This window comes from Antechinus flavipes, chromosome 5 (genome assembly GCF_016432865.1).
Source record: "Antechinus flavipes isolate AdamAnt ecotype Samford, QLD, Australia chromosome 5, AdamAnt_v2, whole genome shotgun sequence".
Taxonomy (NCBI): domain Eukaryota; kingdom Metazoa; phylum Chordata; class Mammalia; order Dasyuromorphia; family Dasyuridae; genus Antechinus; species Antechinus flavipes.
The window spans coordinates 54319062-54339569 of record NC_067402.1 but is presented as its reverse complement, the minus strand read 5'-3'; the positions used below and the strand labels follow the sequence as shown (position 1 = coordinate 54339569).

Below are 20508 nucleotides of genomic sequence, written 5' to 3'. Positions count from 1 at the left end.
TAATATTTTTTTCTGAACAACTTAAAATATCATGCCAAATCATGTTATAGAGAATTACATTTGAAACCAATCCTACTAAATTACCTCAAGAAAGAGATCTTAAATATAGAAAAATTAATATATGCAGTGTAATTCTTTGAAGATTGAGCAATCCTATTTCAGCAAACAGTATAAAGTACCAGTGGAACTGATTTTACATTTGCCTTGCTTTATGCTGTAGCTTTGTTTTGTGCACGTTTTTGTTTAAATTAAGCCCTACCCTAAGCACATTCACAGTTTGCCATGTAAAGTAATCCAGAAGTCAACAATTTAGAAAAGTGAATAGTATCCTATTGAATTTATGTATTGTAGTATATCAGATTTATTTAAATAAAAGCATATCTTTTAATTGCTATTTTTTTTTATTAGCAAATTGCTTCTCTGTATAAATAGGACAGTGTAGTGAAGATGCATAGAGAAAACTTAGGGAAAAATTAGCCAAAAATCGTATTCCAAATCTTAACTTTATATCTTTCAATTAGCCAATTTTTGGTATTTTTGTTTTTGGTCAAATGAAAGAAAAAAACTTTGGGGTTAAGAATAAGAGTTTGGTGTTTGTTTTTAAAATAAATCCTTTAGAGAAGGATTTTTCCAATTTCTTAAATCTTTGTCAGCTCATCATTCTTATTTATCTATATATTATTGTTCCTCACATATTTAAGACTATTAGTTTGTGTCATTAATCATCAAAAATATTATTCTTTAATCCTTTGTCTTTTAAACACTGTCCAAGCTCTCCAAATCCCTCTAAGTTATGGAGTAAGAAAATGAAAAATGCTTAACAAAATATGAATGTCTTTAATATTTCAAAAATATTTTATTGGTATAAATGAAGTGAGCAGGGTACATTGTCATCCAATAGGGTAATCATTGTTCTGTTCACATATAAGAAGGTATATCTTATCCCAAAATTCCTTTTGACATTTTGCAAATATTATTATTTATGTTTCTTTTTGAGCTTTGATTAAAAATTGTGTTTTTTGTTTACCTTTCCAGTTTTATTCAGATTAAGGGAATTTTTTTCTTAAAATTAAGCAATCTTTCAAGTTAAGTGTATCCTGTTGGCAAACATTTTATAAAAGAAAAGCACTAAAATATTTAGCTATTCATATGTTTACTGCCTTTATTATAATAGTTTATGTGAAACTAATGTATTTGTTTAATGAAATTTGTTCTTAAAATTAGGAATGAGGGGCAGAAAGACTATTACTTTCTTAGGGGTTTTTACATATTAAAATTTCTCATGACTGTATTGGATTTGTTTTCATTTTTAAAATTTCTGTAGGGTGAAGTAATAGCACTGGACAAAATACCCAATAAAGTAGAAAAAATAAAGCAAAATGCTGCATTATTACATTTGAACTGCATCAGGGCCTTCTGCTATAATGGCACAAAAGCACTTGGGAAGGTAGAGAATGGACAAGGTAAGGTTTAAAAGCTTCCAAAATGGGATTTTAAAGATAAATATTATTTTTGTTTTGCTATTTTGCTATGGTGTAAAAGAGCATGTTAGCCTCCATAAATCCGTGAATCCTTAACAATGAAAATAGGATACTTTAGCACAGTGGATTTATTTTAATTACTTTTCTCTTCATTTCTTCATTATTCCTTGTGCAGTAACATACACTTGAACCCTACAAACCCTCTACCTTTAAGAGGCCTTCATTTTAATTCCAGTTATCACAAAAACCTATTATTATGCAAGCTTTTTTGTTTGTTTTAAGATCTCAGCTACTTTGCTCATTTTCACTTATTTTTAAGTTCTCACCTATTTTGCTTTAATATGACATTTTTAATGTGATGAATTTGTTTTTAAAAATTACACATCATTGATGGAAGACATTTTTGTTATGGAAATCTTTATAGATTTTTTCACTTTTCATTTGTGAAATGAATGTCCTCCTAGTTTCATCCTTAAGTAGTCTGGAGATATCTGGCTTAATTGGATCTCTCACCAAGCTTTATGTAACACTGTTTTTATTTCTCTTCAAGCTGTTTGTGACATTGTAAAGGTGACAGTTTTTCATAGCCCTATCTGTAAAACTTTTATGAATGATTACATTTTAAACTGATGGTGTTCTTGGCTGTCCTATTTCTAGGCTTGTCAAGGGAATTTGTTACTTGCTAGTTAAAATAAACCAGTAATAAGATCAAGTCTAAATCTAGGTCATCCAGCTCAGCTTGGTCATGGAGCCTTGGAAAGCATGAAACAGTCCCTTCTCCTGTGACTTCTGGATTGCATGCCTTTGAGGATTCTTATTTTGGCCATTTTCTTTTCTTTCTTGAAAATAATCCTTGGTCATCTTCTGATCCCTTACCTTGTCACCTCTGGGTGGGTGGCTTTCAAGTCTGTACCTCCCCATCTGCCTTTTCCTGGGCTTCCATTCCTGTAGTATCTCCTGGATTTTCTTGGCCGTTTCATTGGCCCCTTGAGTTGAGTGTGCCCAAGGGTTGTTCTCCCAAGTCCTACTTCTCCCAGATCCCATCAGCTGTCAGGTTTCCTTTTCTGCTGCTGCCATGTTTCTTATACTTTCAGTCACCTCAGGGCTGGCAGCTCCAGGCCAGCACTACCCCACACAGGTGTTTCTGCTGCCCCTCTTACTAATACATTGTCCGAATCATCTCGGAATCTCTCATACCTCCAGCTGATCCTCGTGGTCTGTCAAATAGAGTAGAGGGCTCATGTCCTCTGCACATAAACCACTTTTTTAGCCTGTTCTCACACTTCAACTTTACACACACACACACACACACACACACACACACACACACACACACTTCAAGAAAAGATACAAAATAGTAGAAAAGTGTCAGTCTCTTCTTTACTTGTAGGTTGTTCTCTGCTGTGCACTTTTTTTTGCTTTATTTTTTCATTCCCCCACCTTCCCCAAGCATGTTATAGTCAAACAAAGATATATTTATGTGTATACACATACCTTTCTATCCTTGCTGACTCTGCTTTAATTCTGCTTCTTAACTTCCCTTGCTATTACTTAACCTTCCCTCACCCTTTGCATACTTCTTTGCCCATCCTTGCCCTCTTTATTTCTTTATAGATTTTGGAGTGTGTTGTACCCTTCATGGTCTATATGTAGCGTTGCCTATTGAACTCATTCCTGATGTGAGTCAGTTTTCAGAACTACGAGCCCTCCTTCCTCCAGTGCCTCTGTGTCTATTCTTCCTCTGCACTTCATTTGTATAATATGATTACTAAAACAGGGGAGGTAGATTTCAGCCACTGCTCTGGGGTCCATTCCCCTGTTGTGTGAACTGATCAGGTTTGGAAGAAGCTTGGTTCTGGGTACAGAATTCTAGTCTCTTCACTTTGGGAGTTTTGGTAGTTAATCTGAAATTTAGGATTGAAAACTAATTTAGTTATTTGCATGATCTGTTGACTTGGGAAAGTGAAGGCTTAGTCCATCTTTCTCTCACTGGATGTGGCTGCTCCTTGAAAGTGAGAAAACTAGCCTACTCTCTGGAGTTCATCCTCCTCCCCCCAGGTAAATGAAATTACTTTAGCATTAATTGCTTCTGTTATTTAAAGGAATAGCTTACGTTTATGCAGTATTAATAACTGAATGTTTTTATTTTTCAAGTCTGTGGTTGTTTTAAGGCAAAGTCATTTGTAATATCACAGGATCTACTGCTTAGCAATGCAAGGAACTTCTAAGAGAAGTTTGTTAGGTTTCTAGTTAACTGCAAATTCTTTGAATATGGTTATTTCAAAACCCTTCAATAAATATCCAATTTATTAGGTGTATCATGGGCTCATTGTTTAATGTGCTTTCTGCAAGTACCTAGGGCAGCATTTCAACCTGACAGCCTAAGCATCTAGTTTTGGCTGTGGTACTCTGCAGGCGCATGGGATTAGGATATAAAAACCTCTGATTAGTGAAACTTGCTATCTGGATGAAATCTCTGGGGATTACAATTGATACTGTTTTGAGTTTTGAATTTGAGAATGATTATCTGAATTAAGTAATGAAACCCATCATTTGAGAGGATTACCATTAATTTACTCTAAAGGATTCCTAAATTGGCTATTAGGTAGCCCCTGCTTTTTTCTCTTAAAGCAAATTTCTGTAATTCAAATGACTGGTCAATAGAAGCCATAAGCACAGTTTAAGTATATATAATATCTTGCTGGTTTTGATTTGAAGATATGTAATCATTGCCTTATAATTAGGTAAATGAGCAGCTTGGTTTAGTCATCTGTGTGTTGCTAGATATATATGTCTTTGCTAAATAAGGGTCTTAAAGGACTTTATGTAAATGTAAAAAAATAATTGATAGAACTGTCTGCGGGACCTGGATTTTATTGATTATTGAAACTAAAGCTGAAATATCTTTCTTATGGTTTAGAGAAGAAGATTTTAATGTAGTCAAGTTTTCTTAGAGGGATGTAATTTTTAGAATATTTTGTGACATCAGTGGGAAAGTCATTTTACTGGTCCCTAGCCGCTGGAGATCAGCTAGCTTGCCATTCATGGCAGGGTGAAAGATTCCAAAATCTAGGGATTATAGCGGCATGTACCCGAGTGGAAGGTAACTCAGGGTAGCTCTGGCATCTTCTTGAGTGAGCATGCCCCAAGCAAACCTTGGGTGGTGATACTGTGAAAGCAGCGCTCTCAAATCTGCTTTGCCTAGGAATTGAATGGGCAATTCAAGACAATTACTGTCTCCGATCCAATCATCTATTCCTTTTACCTTGGCTTACCTCAAAGTAAGAAAGTGAATCAGGAAGAATTAAGTCAAGGACAGTAACAGATGAATTCAAGGCTGGAAATCTAGTTCTGGCTCTGGATGATTCCCACTCTGCTAAGTAAATATTACTAGATAAATCACACAGAGAAGCAATGAAGGGCATAGCAGAGTAGTTAGATGTCACTAGTAGAATGGCATAGGAAAATAGAATGATTGTAGAAAGGTTAATGGCAGGAAGAGGAGCAACATGTTTTGTAATTGAAAGTAGTTTCACTCCTAGTATAGCCTTATCAGAATTAGCAGAGAATTCAGGGATTGATTATCCATCCTGTGTAAGGAAGTCTGTGTAGGCATTAATAGACTTTTCTGAAGTGGGATGGAGAAAGTATTAGCCAAATTTGAGGTATTAGAAAAGGATGTAGAAACCAAAGTATTAAAAAGAAAAAAAAGGGGGGAGGGGCCAGTTAGTTGGTACAATGGATAGAACACTAGCCCTGAAGTCAGGAGGACCTGAGTTCAAATGTGATCTCAGACATTCAACACTTCCTAGCTGTGTGACCCTAGGCAAGTCACTTAACCCCAATTGTCCCAGAAAAAAAAAAAAAAAGGAAGGATGGTGGAAATTGTGAGAAATGGTTGGGCATTTTTGGTTTACACAGTTATGAAAATCAAAGAAATGAAATTTAAATTAGAAAATTGAAACCCACAAGGACATCAAGGAGTAATCAAAAGGTAGAGCTTACCTTCCCATTTCTAGAATTGAAACTCCTTCAGGGAGGGACTGACTATGCAACAAAAGGTAGAGATTCATGTCATGTAACTTCTGTAATATCAATTAATAAGGAATCAGGGCAGGGGCCTATGCTTCAGGATAGGAAATAAATGCTACTTTTGGAGTTACAAAGGTCTCTCTACTCATTCTTGCAAGAATGTAAAATAAATCTCTTCTGTACTCATCAGTGAGTCAGTGGTGGAGTTCTTGGTAAGATATTTTGTTCTTACAAGAACTTCTCCCACTTCTAATGCCTCTGTGTCTATTCTTCTGCATCTCATTTGTATAACATGATTGCTATTTTTAACTTAACTCTGCCCCAATCTTTCTTTTGAGCTATTCTGTTGTTATGAATCTTAAACATATAATACACATTTTCCATGTTAAAAAAAATTATCCATGTTTAAGCAGTTTGTCCATGTTGGTTCCTTAAAATAGATCTTTGATATTGGCTATTATATGTTAATTTTTCCATTAAGTTTGGGTTTGGTTGGTAGAAAGTCCTGAAAATCTCCAAGTTTGTTAAAGGTCCATTTTTTCCCATTCAGGATTATAGATAATTTTGTTGGATATGGTATTTTTGGCTGTAGGCCTGGTTCTTTTGCTTGTCTGTAGATGTGATTCCAGGACCTGCCAGCTACTTTTGAGAAGATTCCAGCTTGGACTGCCTTTGTATCTCCAGTGGTTTACTGTCTGCCTTGCAAGCAGGAGAGGGTTATAAACAGGATTTAATGGAGACAAGCTGGAAGAACTAGAGAAAGAGTGAAGATGAAAAAGACATTCTGAAGTTGAGAGGATAGGCTAGTAAAGAAGGAAGGTCAGATGAACTGAGGCCGTGTGGCAGCAGAGTAGTCTCAGCCTTGGGCCTGGGCAGATCTGGGGGTTCTGGGCAAGGTGGGCCATCTCTTTGGGCCTCAGCTTCCATGTCAGTAAAATGAGAGGATTGGAGTGGACGAGCCTCCTGTGGACCTCTGGCTAGTGAGGACAGGACCAGGGGTAAGCACTTAGGTCGCACCCACCGTGTGTCAGCCGCCACGCTAAGTGCTTTACAATGATTATATCATTGGATCTCACAAGGACTCTGTAAGGTGGGCAGATGCTGTTTTGATCCCTGTTTTACAGGTGAGGAAATTGAGACAAGCAGCAGCAAAGAGACTCGTCCAAGGTTACACAGCTAATACAGTGCCTCAGGCTGCATTTGAACTCGGGGCTTCCCGACTCCCTAATCTGGTTGCCAGATTGTGGTTTTTTGTATCAAACAAGGAAGCAGGGAGTTCCATGCCACGTGTGTGTGAGTGGGGGAGTGCAGAAAAGGTTCAGCCCTTTAATGTAAAATCTGCTCCAGTGAAGACAGGACTCCTTCAGTGTATCCTTGGAATAAAGGTCATTAAAGTTGAGTGCTAGGAGCACATCCTCAGAAACCATCTCTTTGGGTGTTTTTTATTTTTTTATTTTTTAAAATTTTTTTGCCTTGGTTTTGTGCCATGCCAGATCTAGAATTAGATGGAGTGGGTTCCAGACTCTGGGACTTATTTACAGTTGCTTACTCACTGGAATTAGGCTGCAAGCTGTCTTTTTCTCAGACCTTTCATATGATATTAAATTGTAATCGGCACACATGCCAACTACTATTACAGTTTTGGTTTTTAAAAGCAAGTGTTCTATGTCAATTCTATGTTAAAGTTTAAGCTAGTGATAACATACTAGTTTTTTTGGGCGAGATGAAAAACTTGCCTGTTATTTTTGCTCTTTTTGGCCTGTTATTACTAATGATACTTATAATATTTTAAAATTCATTGGTAACAGAATTGTAAGAGTAAGTTGGAAACATATGCATAATTCCAATTACAGGAGGACCACCCTTCTCACCTGAGTCCTTTGATAGAATTCTTCTTGATGCTCCCTGTAGTGGGATGGGACAAAGACCAAACATGGCTTATACCTGGACTCTAAAGGAAGTGACATCTTATCAGCCGTTACAGAGGAAACTCTTTACAGTGGTAGGTATTTATTGTTCAGCATCATTTCAGTTTTACATTTCAAAGAGGCACATTGTTGGAGGACCAAGGATCTGTTCTTGTAGTTAGTTCTCTAAATGTTTTTGAGTAAACCTTAAAATTATGCAAATGGGTTACTGTTATATCAGTGATATTTTCAAAAACATTTTATGCTTTTAGTGTCAGCCTATTGGGAAATAGGCTTTCACTATAAAAATGACCAGTGCATTGATGTAGAGAAACATATAATTTATACCTTTTAACTCTTATCCAGAAATAACAGATTTCAGGACATAATATTCAGCTTGAATTACCTGCTTTTATAGCTATTTCTTAGTCCTTTAAAATTGAATGTGAGTAATGTTTTGCTTTCTTTGTGGTAAATTCATTGGTTCCCATGAAATTTTTCTCTTTTCATGGATATGTACAAAGGCCAGACAGATGAGAAAATTTTCTTTTTTCTTTCTTTTTTCCCTGGAGAGTTTTCTCTTCAGCTTTCTACAGCTTTCCTTCTTGATCAAGGGTTGTAGTGAGGGGATCATTTATCTAGTTTTCAATTGAAGATTGAATCGAGTACAGCTGAGAATCAGAAAATTGCAAAAAGCTATGAGGGAAGTATTACTACAGAGCTTGACTTATCTAAGGGATGCTGTTGTCTTCAGGACCTTTTGCAGTTTATTGACATGGCCTTGTGTACAAAATAGGTACTGATATAACAAGATTGGTGATTTCTTGGTTGCATAAGAGAATAGAGACAGAGGCATTACAAAGTAAAGGAGAAGACAGAAGAGCTGTTTAAAAAAAAAAAAAAGGTTTTCAGGGGGGTATCATAAGGATAAATAGGTCTCCCTAAGTTAGACTTATGATCATGATGGGTTTCAGTCATCCAGAAAATGTTAAATATGTTGTGTGCACAGTACTCACTATACGCTAATAAGACAGGGAAGTTAACCCTTTAGAGAGGTTTTTTATTCAATTTATTAGGTTTTCAGGGGGGTATCATAAGGGATAAATAAGTCTCCCTAAGTTAGACTTATGATCATGATGGGTTTCAGTCATCCAGAAAATGTTAAATATGTTGTGTGCACAGTACTCACTATACTCTAATAAGACAGGGAAGTCAACCCTTTAGAGAGGTGAGAGGTTTTTTATTCAATTTATTATACTACTCCTGAACCCTAAAGGGTACATCCATTTTGCTTTTGTTTGTTAATCCAGATAACTATTTTTGTTACTTGTGTTTTCTCCCCTTTCATCTTTTCTACTCTGTTTTGAAGAGAAAATTAAGAAAAATATTTTCCCTTGTATAAATACTCTGTTCTGTCTCTTTTATATTTTTCCCCCATCTCAAAAAGGCTCTTCTCTTGAAAAGTTTATTTAAAAATACCTTTTGTCCTTTTGAAAATAAATGATTATGGTAAATAATACATTGTTGGTTGCCACTATGGCAGGGACAGAGTTGATTTCCTAATTGTTATATCTTCCCTACTGCTTTTTGTTTTGTTTTGGTTTCCCTATGCACTATAAACTCTCTGGATTGAGGCGAGATTATAGCATTTTCCCCACTACCAAAGATTCCACAAACCTTAAATGGGAAAGGAAAAAGATATTTTAAAACATGAACCTCAGTAATTCATATCAGATAGCTTATATTTTCTTTTTTTCCAATTATTTGATTCTGTTCTGCTAATCCTTACTGACTCATGGAATCATTGATTTTTGTTTGATATGTTACCATTTTCAGGGAATTTGTTACTTGGGGTCAAGCTGTTTTTTTTTTTTCCCCAAATTTTTTCCTTTCCCTTCTTCTTTCCAGAGCTTTTATTTCTTTTTCTTCTTCTTTTTCTTTTTTTGATATTTTGCTTCATTTTTTTCTAGGTATTCATGCAATCCCTGTGGAAAGGCAGTTTTTTCTTTGGGTTTGTGCTCGCAGTTGTCACAGAATGACTATCTCCTTCCTTGGAGGATCTTTAGATTTGCAATAATTTTTGGTGCTGGTCAGTGTTTCCTTTGACTTATTCATCTCTAGCTAGTTCCTAAACTGAGGCTTTATGCTCGGGCCAGGCTCTATCCCATGATGTATTTTTGGGGAGGGTGGTTACCCTGTATCACATGGATTCCTGCACTAAAACCCCCCCCCCCCCCAACTCTCCATCATATCTTTGAATCTCAGAACATTGCATCTTCAGGGCTTTCTTTGGAAGGCATCTCAGGGCAAGGTAGTAGAGGACTGCTGGGAAGGGAAATGCTTGATAAGAGCTTGCTTTTGTGCAGTTCTGTGGTAGGAGTCACTTAATGGAGTGTCGCATTGAATTTCTTGTTCATTATTTGGTTTGGTGTGAACTCGAAGGTTTTGTTGCCCTTAGGTGGACTGTCCTTTTCTTAGGCACAGGAAACACTGGGAACTTAGATACTTGCATGGAAATTTACCTCCCCTGCAGCCTGATTAGAGTGAAACTGCTTTGCAGAATGGAGAAAATTATTCTTGTAAATGTGTGGAGTGTTTAAGAATATATTCAGGTGGAAAATAATCTTATTTAAATGTGCACCCTTTTGGGAGGGGAGAGATTTGGCTCTAATACTAGTTAAGTAAAAAAAGACTGACTGCTGTGTGCCTCAAACCATTCATCAACCCCTTCACACTCTTACCTAGAAAACTCTTCCTTTAATTCCTGTTAATGTGTTCCAATGCCCAACTTGGTAAGTATTTTATTCAGCCTGATTATTCAAAAGCATTGATTCCTTCATGTGGACTGTGTTTTAGGCAGTTCAGCTGCTGAAGCCAGGAGGTGTGCTGGTCTATAGCACATGTACAGTCACCCTGGCAGAGAATGAAGAACAGGTTGCTTGGGCCCTCAAGGCTTTTCCTTGTCTCCAGCTTCAGCCCCAGGTAAGAAGGAACTTCCATTGACTCTTAGCTCTTTGGTAGCTCCATATACCTAGAAGTCTTCCACATACTATTTAGTAGTATTTGGAGATTCAGTGGCTCTCCCTAATTGCAACCAGAAAAATCCAGTCTACCTAGAATTGAAGAGAGAATTATGTTTTCAGAATTTGTTGTTACCGTTTTTGTTAGCCTGGGTCATTTGTTAGCCATAATAAAAATATTATAGGCTCTGAGGGTACTTATTACAGATGAAGTTATTGTTATTACTCATTGTCCTCAATATTTTCTAAGAGATTTTTTTTTTTTTGTTGTTTTTTGCCCTTTTCTTTAAGTGCTTTATTGTTCATGGGAGAACATGGTGCCCAGTCTTCCTCATATCATTTCAAAGTTGATCAGACCTTCTAGTACTATGGCTTTAGAAGATCAGTAGCCAAGATAGGAAAATGGTGGAGAAGTTTAATATTTTGTAGGTCATTATATAAACTTTTACAAAATTTGCACTTGATTACACCTAGAACACTATGTTCTTAGTACAGTTTTAATCTGACAACTTTTTGGTCACATTTCTATATGGTGATATTTGGGTTTTAGTTCAGTCCTGGAAGAAAATTTATTATTCCAAACACATTAAGTATTACAGATTCACTTCTGTTCCTTATGTGTTACTATTGATGTTTTTCCTTGCAAAAACCTTGTATTCCAGATTTTTCTCCCTCCCCCTTCCCTAGAAAGTAGGTAATCCAATAGAGGTTAAACATGTGCAATTCTTTTAAACATAGTTTATGTGGCACTAGAATGAAAAAGGGAAGGGAAGGGAAAGGAAGGGAATAATCATTTCTGTCATACCCAAAAGGTACCAGGAGCTGTAGCGGGCTCTACAAATCGGGTCTTTAGAGCCTTGTAATTTTTCTTAGAAGTAGGTGCTGTTGTCCTTCCCCTTTTACTTTGGAGACAAACCAAAGTTACATGGCTTGCTCAGATTCACAGCTAATAAAGATCTAAAGTCATGTCCAGAGCTTTATCCATCGCGCCATCAGCGGCCTCTGATAAGAAGCAAGTTTCAGCAGAGTTGGCACCAAGACAGCGAAATGCCCGCACAATCTCTGGAGTCAGTTCATAGTGATCTCCAAAACAGTTTTTATGCACAAATGGCATTTTCTGGAGTGAACTGTTAAAGGGCAAAGTGCATTGGACTTGGAGCAGGAAGTCCCAGTACGATTTCTTACTATTGTGCTACTTTGGGCAAGTTGCTTACCCCCTCGGGTCCATGATCGTCCTTGAGTGTAATAGGGAGAGCGCTTCTCTTCCCTACTGCCTTGACGGCATCAAGGAAATGACTTTGTCAGCACCCATTGGCCCTGCAAGGATCAAATATTTGTGCTTTGCCTATTGTTTTCAGGGTGTGATATGAAATGATTTGGGGGCTAAGAACCTATATGACAGCTCAAAGAGAACTCTGAGCTATGTAATTTTTTCCCCCAGCTAGATGTCTTTACTAATCTATTTCTTCATGATAAATTTTCTTACATTAAAGTTCTTTTGATGTTTTCTTACCACTCAAGTGCCATAGATCAAAGTAAAGCATTTTTAAGTTTGTCATAATATTCCTTGGAAGTTATTACATCATTGTTCTTTGAGATTCTGATAGATAAAGAGTGTTTATTTTATAGCAATCATATAAGGGAAACTAGGTTCTGTTACATCTGGCTACTGTTCTTATCCCAGTTTGATACCCTGGAAAATATATAACTCCTTCCAGAATAAAGATGCGTGCTTGTTATAAAGCACTATGTAAATGAGAATTTTAACTTATATTGTAATTAGAAAAAATGTTCTGGTTAATGTCATCAATACTGAATTTAGCCTTTTAAGGTGATAAATTTAAATAATATGAATTAACATATGCATGTATTAGTTACAGATAAATAAGAAACCTAACTATTGTAATAGTTCTTGATGACTTTCTACAAACAGGCACCACATGTTGGAGGACTAGGAATGGTAGGAGCTGGCCTATCTCTTGATCAGCTGAAGCAGTTGCAGCGATTTGATCCATCCATCATACCTTTAAAGGGCACCGACATAACCTCTGTTAGAAATGCCAGCAGAGAAGACATGATTTGGTTAGCAAATAAGGACTGTATAGGATTTTTTATTGCAAAATTTGTAAAGTGTGAAAGTGTTTAGGAAAAGAATTATCGGAAGTCAGAATTTCGTCGAGTGTGTTACATAAAAATATTATTGCTGTAGTGTTTTCAGGCCTACAGGCTGATGATATGGTTGCTATGGAAGCGGGAAAAATCTTCCAATTTTTCTTTTAGGAATCAAGAGTCACAGGTTAAAAAAGTTCAAAGGGTAGAATGAGATTATGTTTATAAAAAATTCTTTTTTACTTATGTCTTTAACAGACTACAAAGAAGATACCTTCAGATGTCTGAAAATAGCTTCTTCCGTTTTTGCTCATAAAAAATGTGATACGATCAATGTCAGATTATATTTTCTACAGATTTCCTTTTTAAAGTGGAAATTTAACTTTAATAAATAAACACTTTGTTATATTAAAAATATTTTCTGTTCCAACATTTTGTAATACTATCATTGCATAAGGAATTGACATTTTTATATGTTTTGTTAGTTTATCTTTTTCAGCTGTTATTTGGAAAATCTTATCTCTTGTAACTGAAATAAAGTTAATAGTATTTCTTGAACACTAAATGATATGATTTTGTTCCTTTTATTTTTGTTCAATCATTGTTCACTTGTATCCAACTCCTAGTGATCCTGTTTGGGATTTTCTTGGCATAGATAATAGAGTGATTTGCCATTTCCTTCTCCAACTCATTTTACAGATGAGGAAACGGAGGCAAAAAGAGTTAAATAGTTTGCCCCCCAGGATCATATAGCTAGTAAGTATCTGAGACCAGAGGTAAACTCAGGAAGCTATGACTTCCTGATTCTAGGCTCAGCACTCTGTCCTCTGCACCATTCAGAAGCAGTTAGTCATTTTTAAAGATTTTAACTACAAAGGGAAGTATAATAGGCTTTTCAGGATAGTTGTATTCCTTTGTGGATTAATATAGTTCTTCAGTATGAAACAATTACTCTTCTGACATATAATAGAGCATATCTTGTTTAAATTAAGTAAGTAAAAAAAAAATTAATATAAGTATTTTTAGAGGCCTCATGGTATAGTCCAGGAGTCCTCAAACTATGGCCCGTGGGCCAGATGCAGCAGCTGAGGACAATTATCCCTCTCACCCAGGGCTATGAAGTTTCTTTATTTAAAAACCCACAAAACAAAGTTTTTGTTTTTACTATAGTCTGGCCCTCCAGCTGTCTGAGGGATCGTGAACTGGCCCCCTATTTAAAAAGTTTGAGGACCCCTGGTATAGTCTATCAAAATTTTTTGTAATTTATATTGCTTCAAGGAGATAAAGACACCTGCCAGAAGCATTACCAACTATTAGTAGGGTCAAGCAGAATCCAAGTTGAGGAGACATTCCCATTGGATGGTGAAGTCTTTCTGAGATTCCAATTTGCAAATGATATTCTAATTGCAACAAATCCTGGAACATTGCAGATTGTCCTAAATGAGAGTAATAATTATTCTAAAGAGTTTGGTTCATTTAGCCACCCAGGAAAACGCAAACAAAACTTCTTGTTCAGACTGCACCTAAGTGAATGAACCAGACAATGAAACTCTACAGTGAGTTAGGCCCAGAATTACAGGAGGAAGAGCATAGGCTGGTTTTAGGAAAACTGAAAAGTTCTTTCAGGGACCCCAAAACTTCTCCCTAAAACAAGGTCCACATTTCTAACACCAATATTCTTGTGGAATGGCTGTGAGGTTAAGAGCTCCAAAGGGTCCTAGTTGACCACCTCAACAGCCCTGGAGGTGCGTGGAGAGCACAAACTGCAACGCATCCCAACAAGGCATTAAGGGGACATCTAGAATTTATGATCAAAAAACATGAGTTGGTTATGCAGGGGGAGTGAAGGGCAAGCAGAGGTGTCAGATGGTTCTCTGTTGTGCTCTCTTGACAGCCTCATGATATCAAGGAAACCTGAGGGAGACTTCCCTGTCCCCTAGCATCTTCTAGGGGTCCCCTTCGGGGAGATCATACCACCAAATGCAGAAGAGTTACCACGGAGGAGGAGGCCTGAATGCGTTACCTCCTGCATCTTTGAAGGAAGGAAACGAGCATTTATTAAGCACCTGCTATGTGCCGAACCCTGTGCTAATAGCAAGCACTTCCCCCCAGAAAGCTCATCTGACCTTCACAGCAGCTAGCCTTATCTGACAGCAGAGGCAAACAAAAGTCCACTTGGCCAGGCTCAGCCAGCTGGTAAGTGTCTGAGGCTAGAACTGGGGGCTCTAACCACTGGGTCACCCTGCTGCTGCTTATCTTTGGAGGAAACCCCTACACCAAAGATTATACATCTATTGCCATTCTGTTTTTCCTTTTACTGATTTTAAATGTAAGCAAGGAGGACTTCATTTAAATGCATTTGAAAAACTCTCAGGAAACAGTCTGTATATACTTTATTTGTAATATTTGTGTTATGAAACAGGACATTAAGAATCTTCTGTTTCATTTTTAGGGCAGAAACTGTTTCCCCACTATGTAGGATGTAGCTGATCATTTTGTCAGTTGTCACTATAAGTGAATTCTGTATGAACACTGGCAGAGTGGCCTATGTATGTGGTCCTGCATTCTTACTGAGAGAGAGACAAGATTAGCAAATAGTCTGTCTTGAAAGCCCTGATGAGGCATAGTGATAATTATTTAAGTTAATACAAACTGTTGCCAGAGAGTTAAAAGGTCTACATGGGCTTGGGCTGCTCCGCATAAAGTGTAGGTCAGTGATTAGAAAAAGAGCACTATGTTTAACCACAGCTCTAAATTTTCTTTAATTTTGGGCACATAAGAGATGAAACATTTCTTATATCTTTTTAAATCATTCAATATAATAAATGATCAGTACTCCTTTTAGAACTTATTTTCATTTCTAAGACTTATTGTGCTCCTACTATAAGTACAATTGAAAAGATAAAATACATTCATTTAAACACATGATGTTTCAGTCCCTGTCCATATTTTAAAATTTCCATGCCTAGTATACTTTTCTTTATCAGAGCCCGAAGTAATGTATGTTAAAGGAAAAGCGAATATTTCAATTGTATAGTTACATTTTCAAAGGCTGGAGAGAATTTTGATTGATGATAGATACATGAACATTTTTGGCAAGAAGAGAGATGAGAAAAAGGTCTGTGGAATGAGACAAAAAATCTAAAAAATATTGTTAAAAGTCACTTTTCCTGGGACACTAAAAAGAAGTTTGCAGTGAGTTTCACTCCTTTACTAAAGTCAAAGAATAAAATGAAATAGAAGTTAAAAAAAAATACTCAGCAACCTCAAACTTAAGAAGCAAAGTTAAAACAAAAGCAGTACAAACTGTGGCGATAAATAGCCCATAAGAGAAAAAAATAAATATCTTGAGAAATTTGAAAATAGAATTTAAAGGAATATTTTGTAGGCTGATAAGAAATGCAATTTGAATTTGTACAATTTGTATGTAAATTCATTAGAATTTATATACATAGTTGACTATGGATGTTCCGCAAAATTGACAGTGGATTAAAATAGCAACAAATGCATTTTACTTTTTTTTCTCTCTCAAAACCTGAGCTAGTTTTAGTTTAAATGGTGTTGAAATGAAACTAAATGGAAAATCATAGGTTAGCCGGAGGGGAAGGGAATCTGCTTTTGATGGAATATAATGTCATTCTACTCAACCCATGCAACAATTCAGGGGGAACAAAAGTAATAATTCTCAACTGACTTGTATTTTCAGATGGAGGAAATTGCACCAGTGTGGAGTACAATTTATCCAGATAGCTTGTTCTTTAAAAATATTTTACAATAAAATTCAAAGTAACTTTTTTTCATCTTGATCATGGATTTTAGCACACAGCCAGAATTAAAAAACAAAATGAAAAGAGAAACAAAGTATTGCTGAGGAATAAATTCCCATTTGTCAGGATTGCCAGTATTTTTTTTTTTTTTTTAAGCAAGTCACTTACCTTGTTCAGATGAAATTGGTGAGATGTTTATTGTGTCCTCTGCCTCTTGGACAGCTTCATGATGGCAGGACTCATGTTATAGAAGGAAGTGAACTTTGAATTGCTATCGTTTTTCCAAAGGAAGAAACTACACAAATTGATAATTTGATAACAGGAGCAGTAGTAGACACAAAGCATTTCCTACTAAAATAATTAGTTCTGAAATCAAGTAATACTGCTACTACTAACAAACAGTGCAGAAGCCAGCTCTTTATTTGTTTCATATGGATGATTTAAAACCAGGATTATTGAAGAACAATTTTGTGTGGCTGCTGACAAGTGAACGTCTCTCAACAGGAATGCATAGCAAACCATGTTTAAAGGGTGGTGACATCCCAAAATACAATGTCTAAAACTAGTCCCTATATTTAGCAGCACCTTTTTGCAACAGTAAATGAAATCAGCAGTGGAGGAGCATAGAAAGGAAAAATGGAAATGAATAGGACAAGAACACAGTGAGTCATTTCCACCATTTCTTAAGATTGACTGACTAAATTATGATGCCGCAGCTAAATATGTCAATGACAAAAACGCTTAGGTGAAAAAACTACAGCTTTATATTCCACAAACCGATAAATCCCATTGTACCTGAGATTACTTTCTTTGTCACTTTGTCTACATTTATGCCCACTGGACAGTTTTTCATGTATAACGGCTCAAAGATTTGCAATCCTGCAAAAGAATCCACAAGTAGGAACTGAAATGAAAAATGTGGGGGGGTGGGGATGAAAATCTCAAGGTAGGTAAATAAGATGGAATCCCATTGAGCTAAAGGAAGAAGGAGGAGAAAATGAAGTGGTGGAGGCAGTCTAGAATATTAGTCACATTTTAAGAATATAAATGATTCTGAGCCAGCAAAAGCTGGCCAACATGATATGTTGGAACAGTAAGGATGAGTATCATATAGCTGTCTATTTTAGCTAGAACATTTTTTAAAAGCAAGGTTATTGGAATGAAGTTCTCACTGATGCAACGAATTTCAGCATGTCCATTATAGCCACTGTTGGTATGGTACAATAAATAAATCAGTTTTAACAGTTCGAGAGATCTAATTACTGAGCATCATTTACCTACATTATATACAAAAGTGTCTCATCCTGAAAAGAAAAAAAAAAAGATTCAGGAAATCGGTTGATGAAGCACTCCACTTGTTTTGGTTAGTTCCTCTCAAAGTGTGATTTTTTTTTTTTTTCCCACCATGGTGAGAAAGTAGGGTTATGGAAGAGTAGAAAAAGCCAAATCTGTGACAAATTTTAATTTAAAAGGTTAAAATATTGGCTAGAGACTGGAATAAACAAGGGCATTTGAAAAAAATGGAATTTCATATTTTGACAATGTACATTATTTGAAATTGGGCAATTATATCCATTTTTTTTTCCCAGAAAAACTTCAAATGTTAAAAACTCAGACACCTAATAATAACATTACCCATCCAGTGATGTCTGGATAACATGTGCACTTATAGACATCTATATTATTTGTCTTAAAACTATTAGCAACATTTTCAATCATTTACAGCAGAATAGCTGAAGGCAGGAGATAGTATCTTCTAGGCATTTTTCATCAAAGCAGATGTCTAGTGAAGTAAAATATCCCCACATTTTACTAGTGGTTCAGGTCAATTCATTTTGACCCAGTTAATTCTAAATAGCAGAGACTTTGGTTACAAAAATCACTTTTCTAGGTTCCTGACAAACAAACACCAAAATTGCTCGATTTGGAAAGATATTGGGTGGAAGGTAGAAGGGTAGGAACACCAGATGACAAGAATTAATGGGAGTAATTGGCAAGTGTAGAAATGAAGTGGGAGAAACTACAAAAATTTATTTTCCCACAAAATAATTCCACAAGCTGTGTAAACTTTTCTTCCTAAAACAAGTACTATAAAACACAAAGATTGTACCATTTCCAGTGAAACACTCACAGTAACAAGTGCCTGTGTTTACGCTCCGGGAGTATCACAAAAAGAGCCAGCAGATTATGCTTCCCTATTTACCTTTGGCAGCAAACTTCCTCAAATTCCCTGACTGCGCATTGGATTATTAAAGTAACAGAGAACAACAAAATAGAAATCCAATTGGGCAGAATTTTAAGTATCAGTCTCTATTTTTTCTTCAACAGACTCTTTTTTTTTTTTTTTGCATTCAGATTCATCATGTCACTCAAACGTACCGTAACACACACGTGTGCACACATGTATTCACGTGTGCGTGCACACACACACACACACACACCCCTGCACGCAAAGATTTCTGGCTCATATGCTCCAGTGCTATGACTCTTAACAGACACCAACTACTAAGAATGTGTTTGTAACAATCAGTGTGAATCCTATGGATTAGAGTTTGTTTACCTCTACCATACCTCGTGGTCAAAAAGATAAGCTTGTAAGGATGGCATGGTACTCTTGAATTAAACCTTTCTTTATCTCAAGCAATCACACATATTTACAATATGTACAGGAGACTTTCTACTAGAGAGGGAAAAGTATCAAGACTGAATGTTGTTACAAATTTCCTGAACTGAGGGTATTTCCAGTCCCTGTAATTCAAAAGCAAATCTGCTGACTTGGCATTAGGACTCTTAAAATAGTGTGATCAAACCGATATAATAAGAAGGTGTTTACAGAAATAACATTTACAAACTGTATATACAGTACACAGTACCAGTACATAGAAAATAGATTCTCACTTTATGATCCCCTTTGTGTAAGGCAAGACTGAATCTGTCCCCCAAATTTAGTCAACCAGAGGTACAAGCAACAGATAGTGGTCCTTAAATGAATATGCAATTGGGAGAAAATACAATTTTGTTTGTTGTGTAGGCCGACTCTGGCTTGCTGAATACACAGGAGATTATTACACATCAACTCTAGCTTGTTTAAAACACTAATAACCACCTGAAGATGACAACAGATATTGTTCAAGGGGCAGCTACCAAAAACAGCTTTGTAAAAGTCAAATACGACACCAGAAGCCTGCAACTGTACGGGGTGAGTCAATAGAGCACTTCCAAAAATAATAATAAAAAAGGATGTGAATATTCTATCTCATGCTATTGCTCTGCAAGCAACAGCAATACAAACTGTACAAGACAGAGATATCATTTGATTTGTGATGGAGAGCCAAAATATTTTGTGAGGTGTTTTTTTTTGGGGGGTAGGGTGGTGGTTGGGGAGCGTGGCTGTTTTACAAGACTTCCAAGAGACAAACAAAAATGCCTCAAAGGCTTAAGTTACTGCCGGATGTAAATATCCCTGTTCCACTCCCCAGCCTCATTCCGTTTTTTGGATATCACTTCTCCATCCTTGTCACAGTATCGATCTTTTGATTTGTGTCGGCTGCGCTGCTTGTGGCATTCATTGTGGTCCTGCTCTCGGTCAGCTTCCCGAGACCGGTGCCGAGATTCCCTGTGTCTGTGGTCGCTGGTCCCGTGCACGTCTTCCCGGTGGTTGTGCTCCCGGTGGGGGACATAGTGGTCTCCGTGCTCATGGGAGTAATCTTCCTTTGGCTCCACGTAGGCCGAGTCTCGACTTTCTTGGGTTTCTGAGTCAAACGTCTCTTGCCTGGAGAGGCCTCGGCCCAGGCCGCTGCGATGGTTGTGGTGTGGCGCTGAGGAGGAGGAACGGTGCTGGGATTTCCGGACGGGCTCAAGACAGGGCTCCTCTTCAGCTTGGGAAGCAGAGCGGGTGGGAGCAGAATAGTCATTCCTCTGGTCTTGGGAACCCTGGGTACCGTCAGAAGAGTAAGTGGGGATTAGCCAAGGTACTGACAGAGAAAAAGGAGAGAAGAGGAAAAGGAAAAGAAGGAGGAGAAAAAGGAAAGGGAACAGGAGGAGAAAGAAGAAGGAGGAGGAGAGGGAAGAGGAGGAGGAAAAGGAAGAGGAGGAGGAAGAAAAGGAGGAGGAAAAGAAAAAGGAGAAGAAAGAAGAGGAAGAAAAGAAAAAGGAAAAGAAGAAAGAGGAGAAGGACAAGGAGAAAAAGAGA

At 36.9% G+C, this 20508-nt stretch overlaps 2 protein-coding genes across 8 annotated transcripts in view; one reads left to right on the top strand and one right to left on the bottom strand.

The window, feature by feature from the left end:
- NSUN6 (NOP2/Sun RNA methyltransferase 6) overlaps positions 1–13114 on the top strand; it is a 39107-nt gene extending 25993 nt beyond the window's left edge. The window contains exons 8-11 of one of the 2 annotated variants that reach the window (XM_052000738.1): positions 1325–1463; positions 7367–7515; positions 10277–10402; positions 12808–13114. In XM_052000738.1, coding sequence (XP_051856698.1) covers positions 1325–1463; positions 7367–7515; positions 10277–10402; positions 12808–12837 — 444 coding nt within the window. In that variant the 3' untranslated portion in view covers positions 12838–13114. Of the gene's footprint in view, positions 1–1324; positions 1464–7366; positions 7516–10276; positions 10403–12373 lie in introns of both variants that reach the window. The other variant, XM_052000737.1, reaches the window with a different exon arrangement.
- A 3599-nt stretch (positions 13115–16713) lies between these two features.
- The window catches only part of CACNB2 (calcium voltage-gated channel auxiliary subunit beta 2), a 383626-nt gene continuing 379831 nt past the window's right edge, over positions 16714–20508 (bottom strand). For all 6 annotated transcript variants that reach the window (XM_052000736.1, XM_052000730.1, XM_052000732.1 and 3 more), the window contains one exon: positions 16714–20249. In XM_052000736.1, coding sequence (XP_051856696.1) covers positions 19758–20249 — 492 coding nt within the window. In that variant the 3' untranslated portion in view covers positions 16714–19757. The remainder of the gene's footprint in view (positions 20250–20508) is intronic.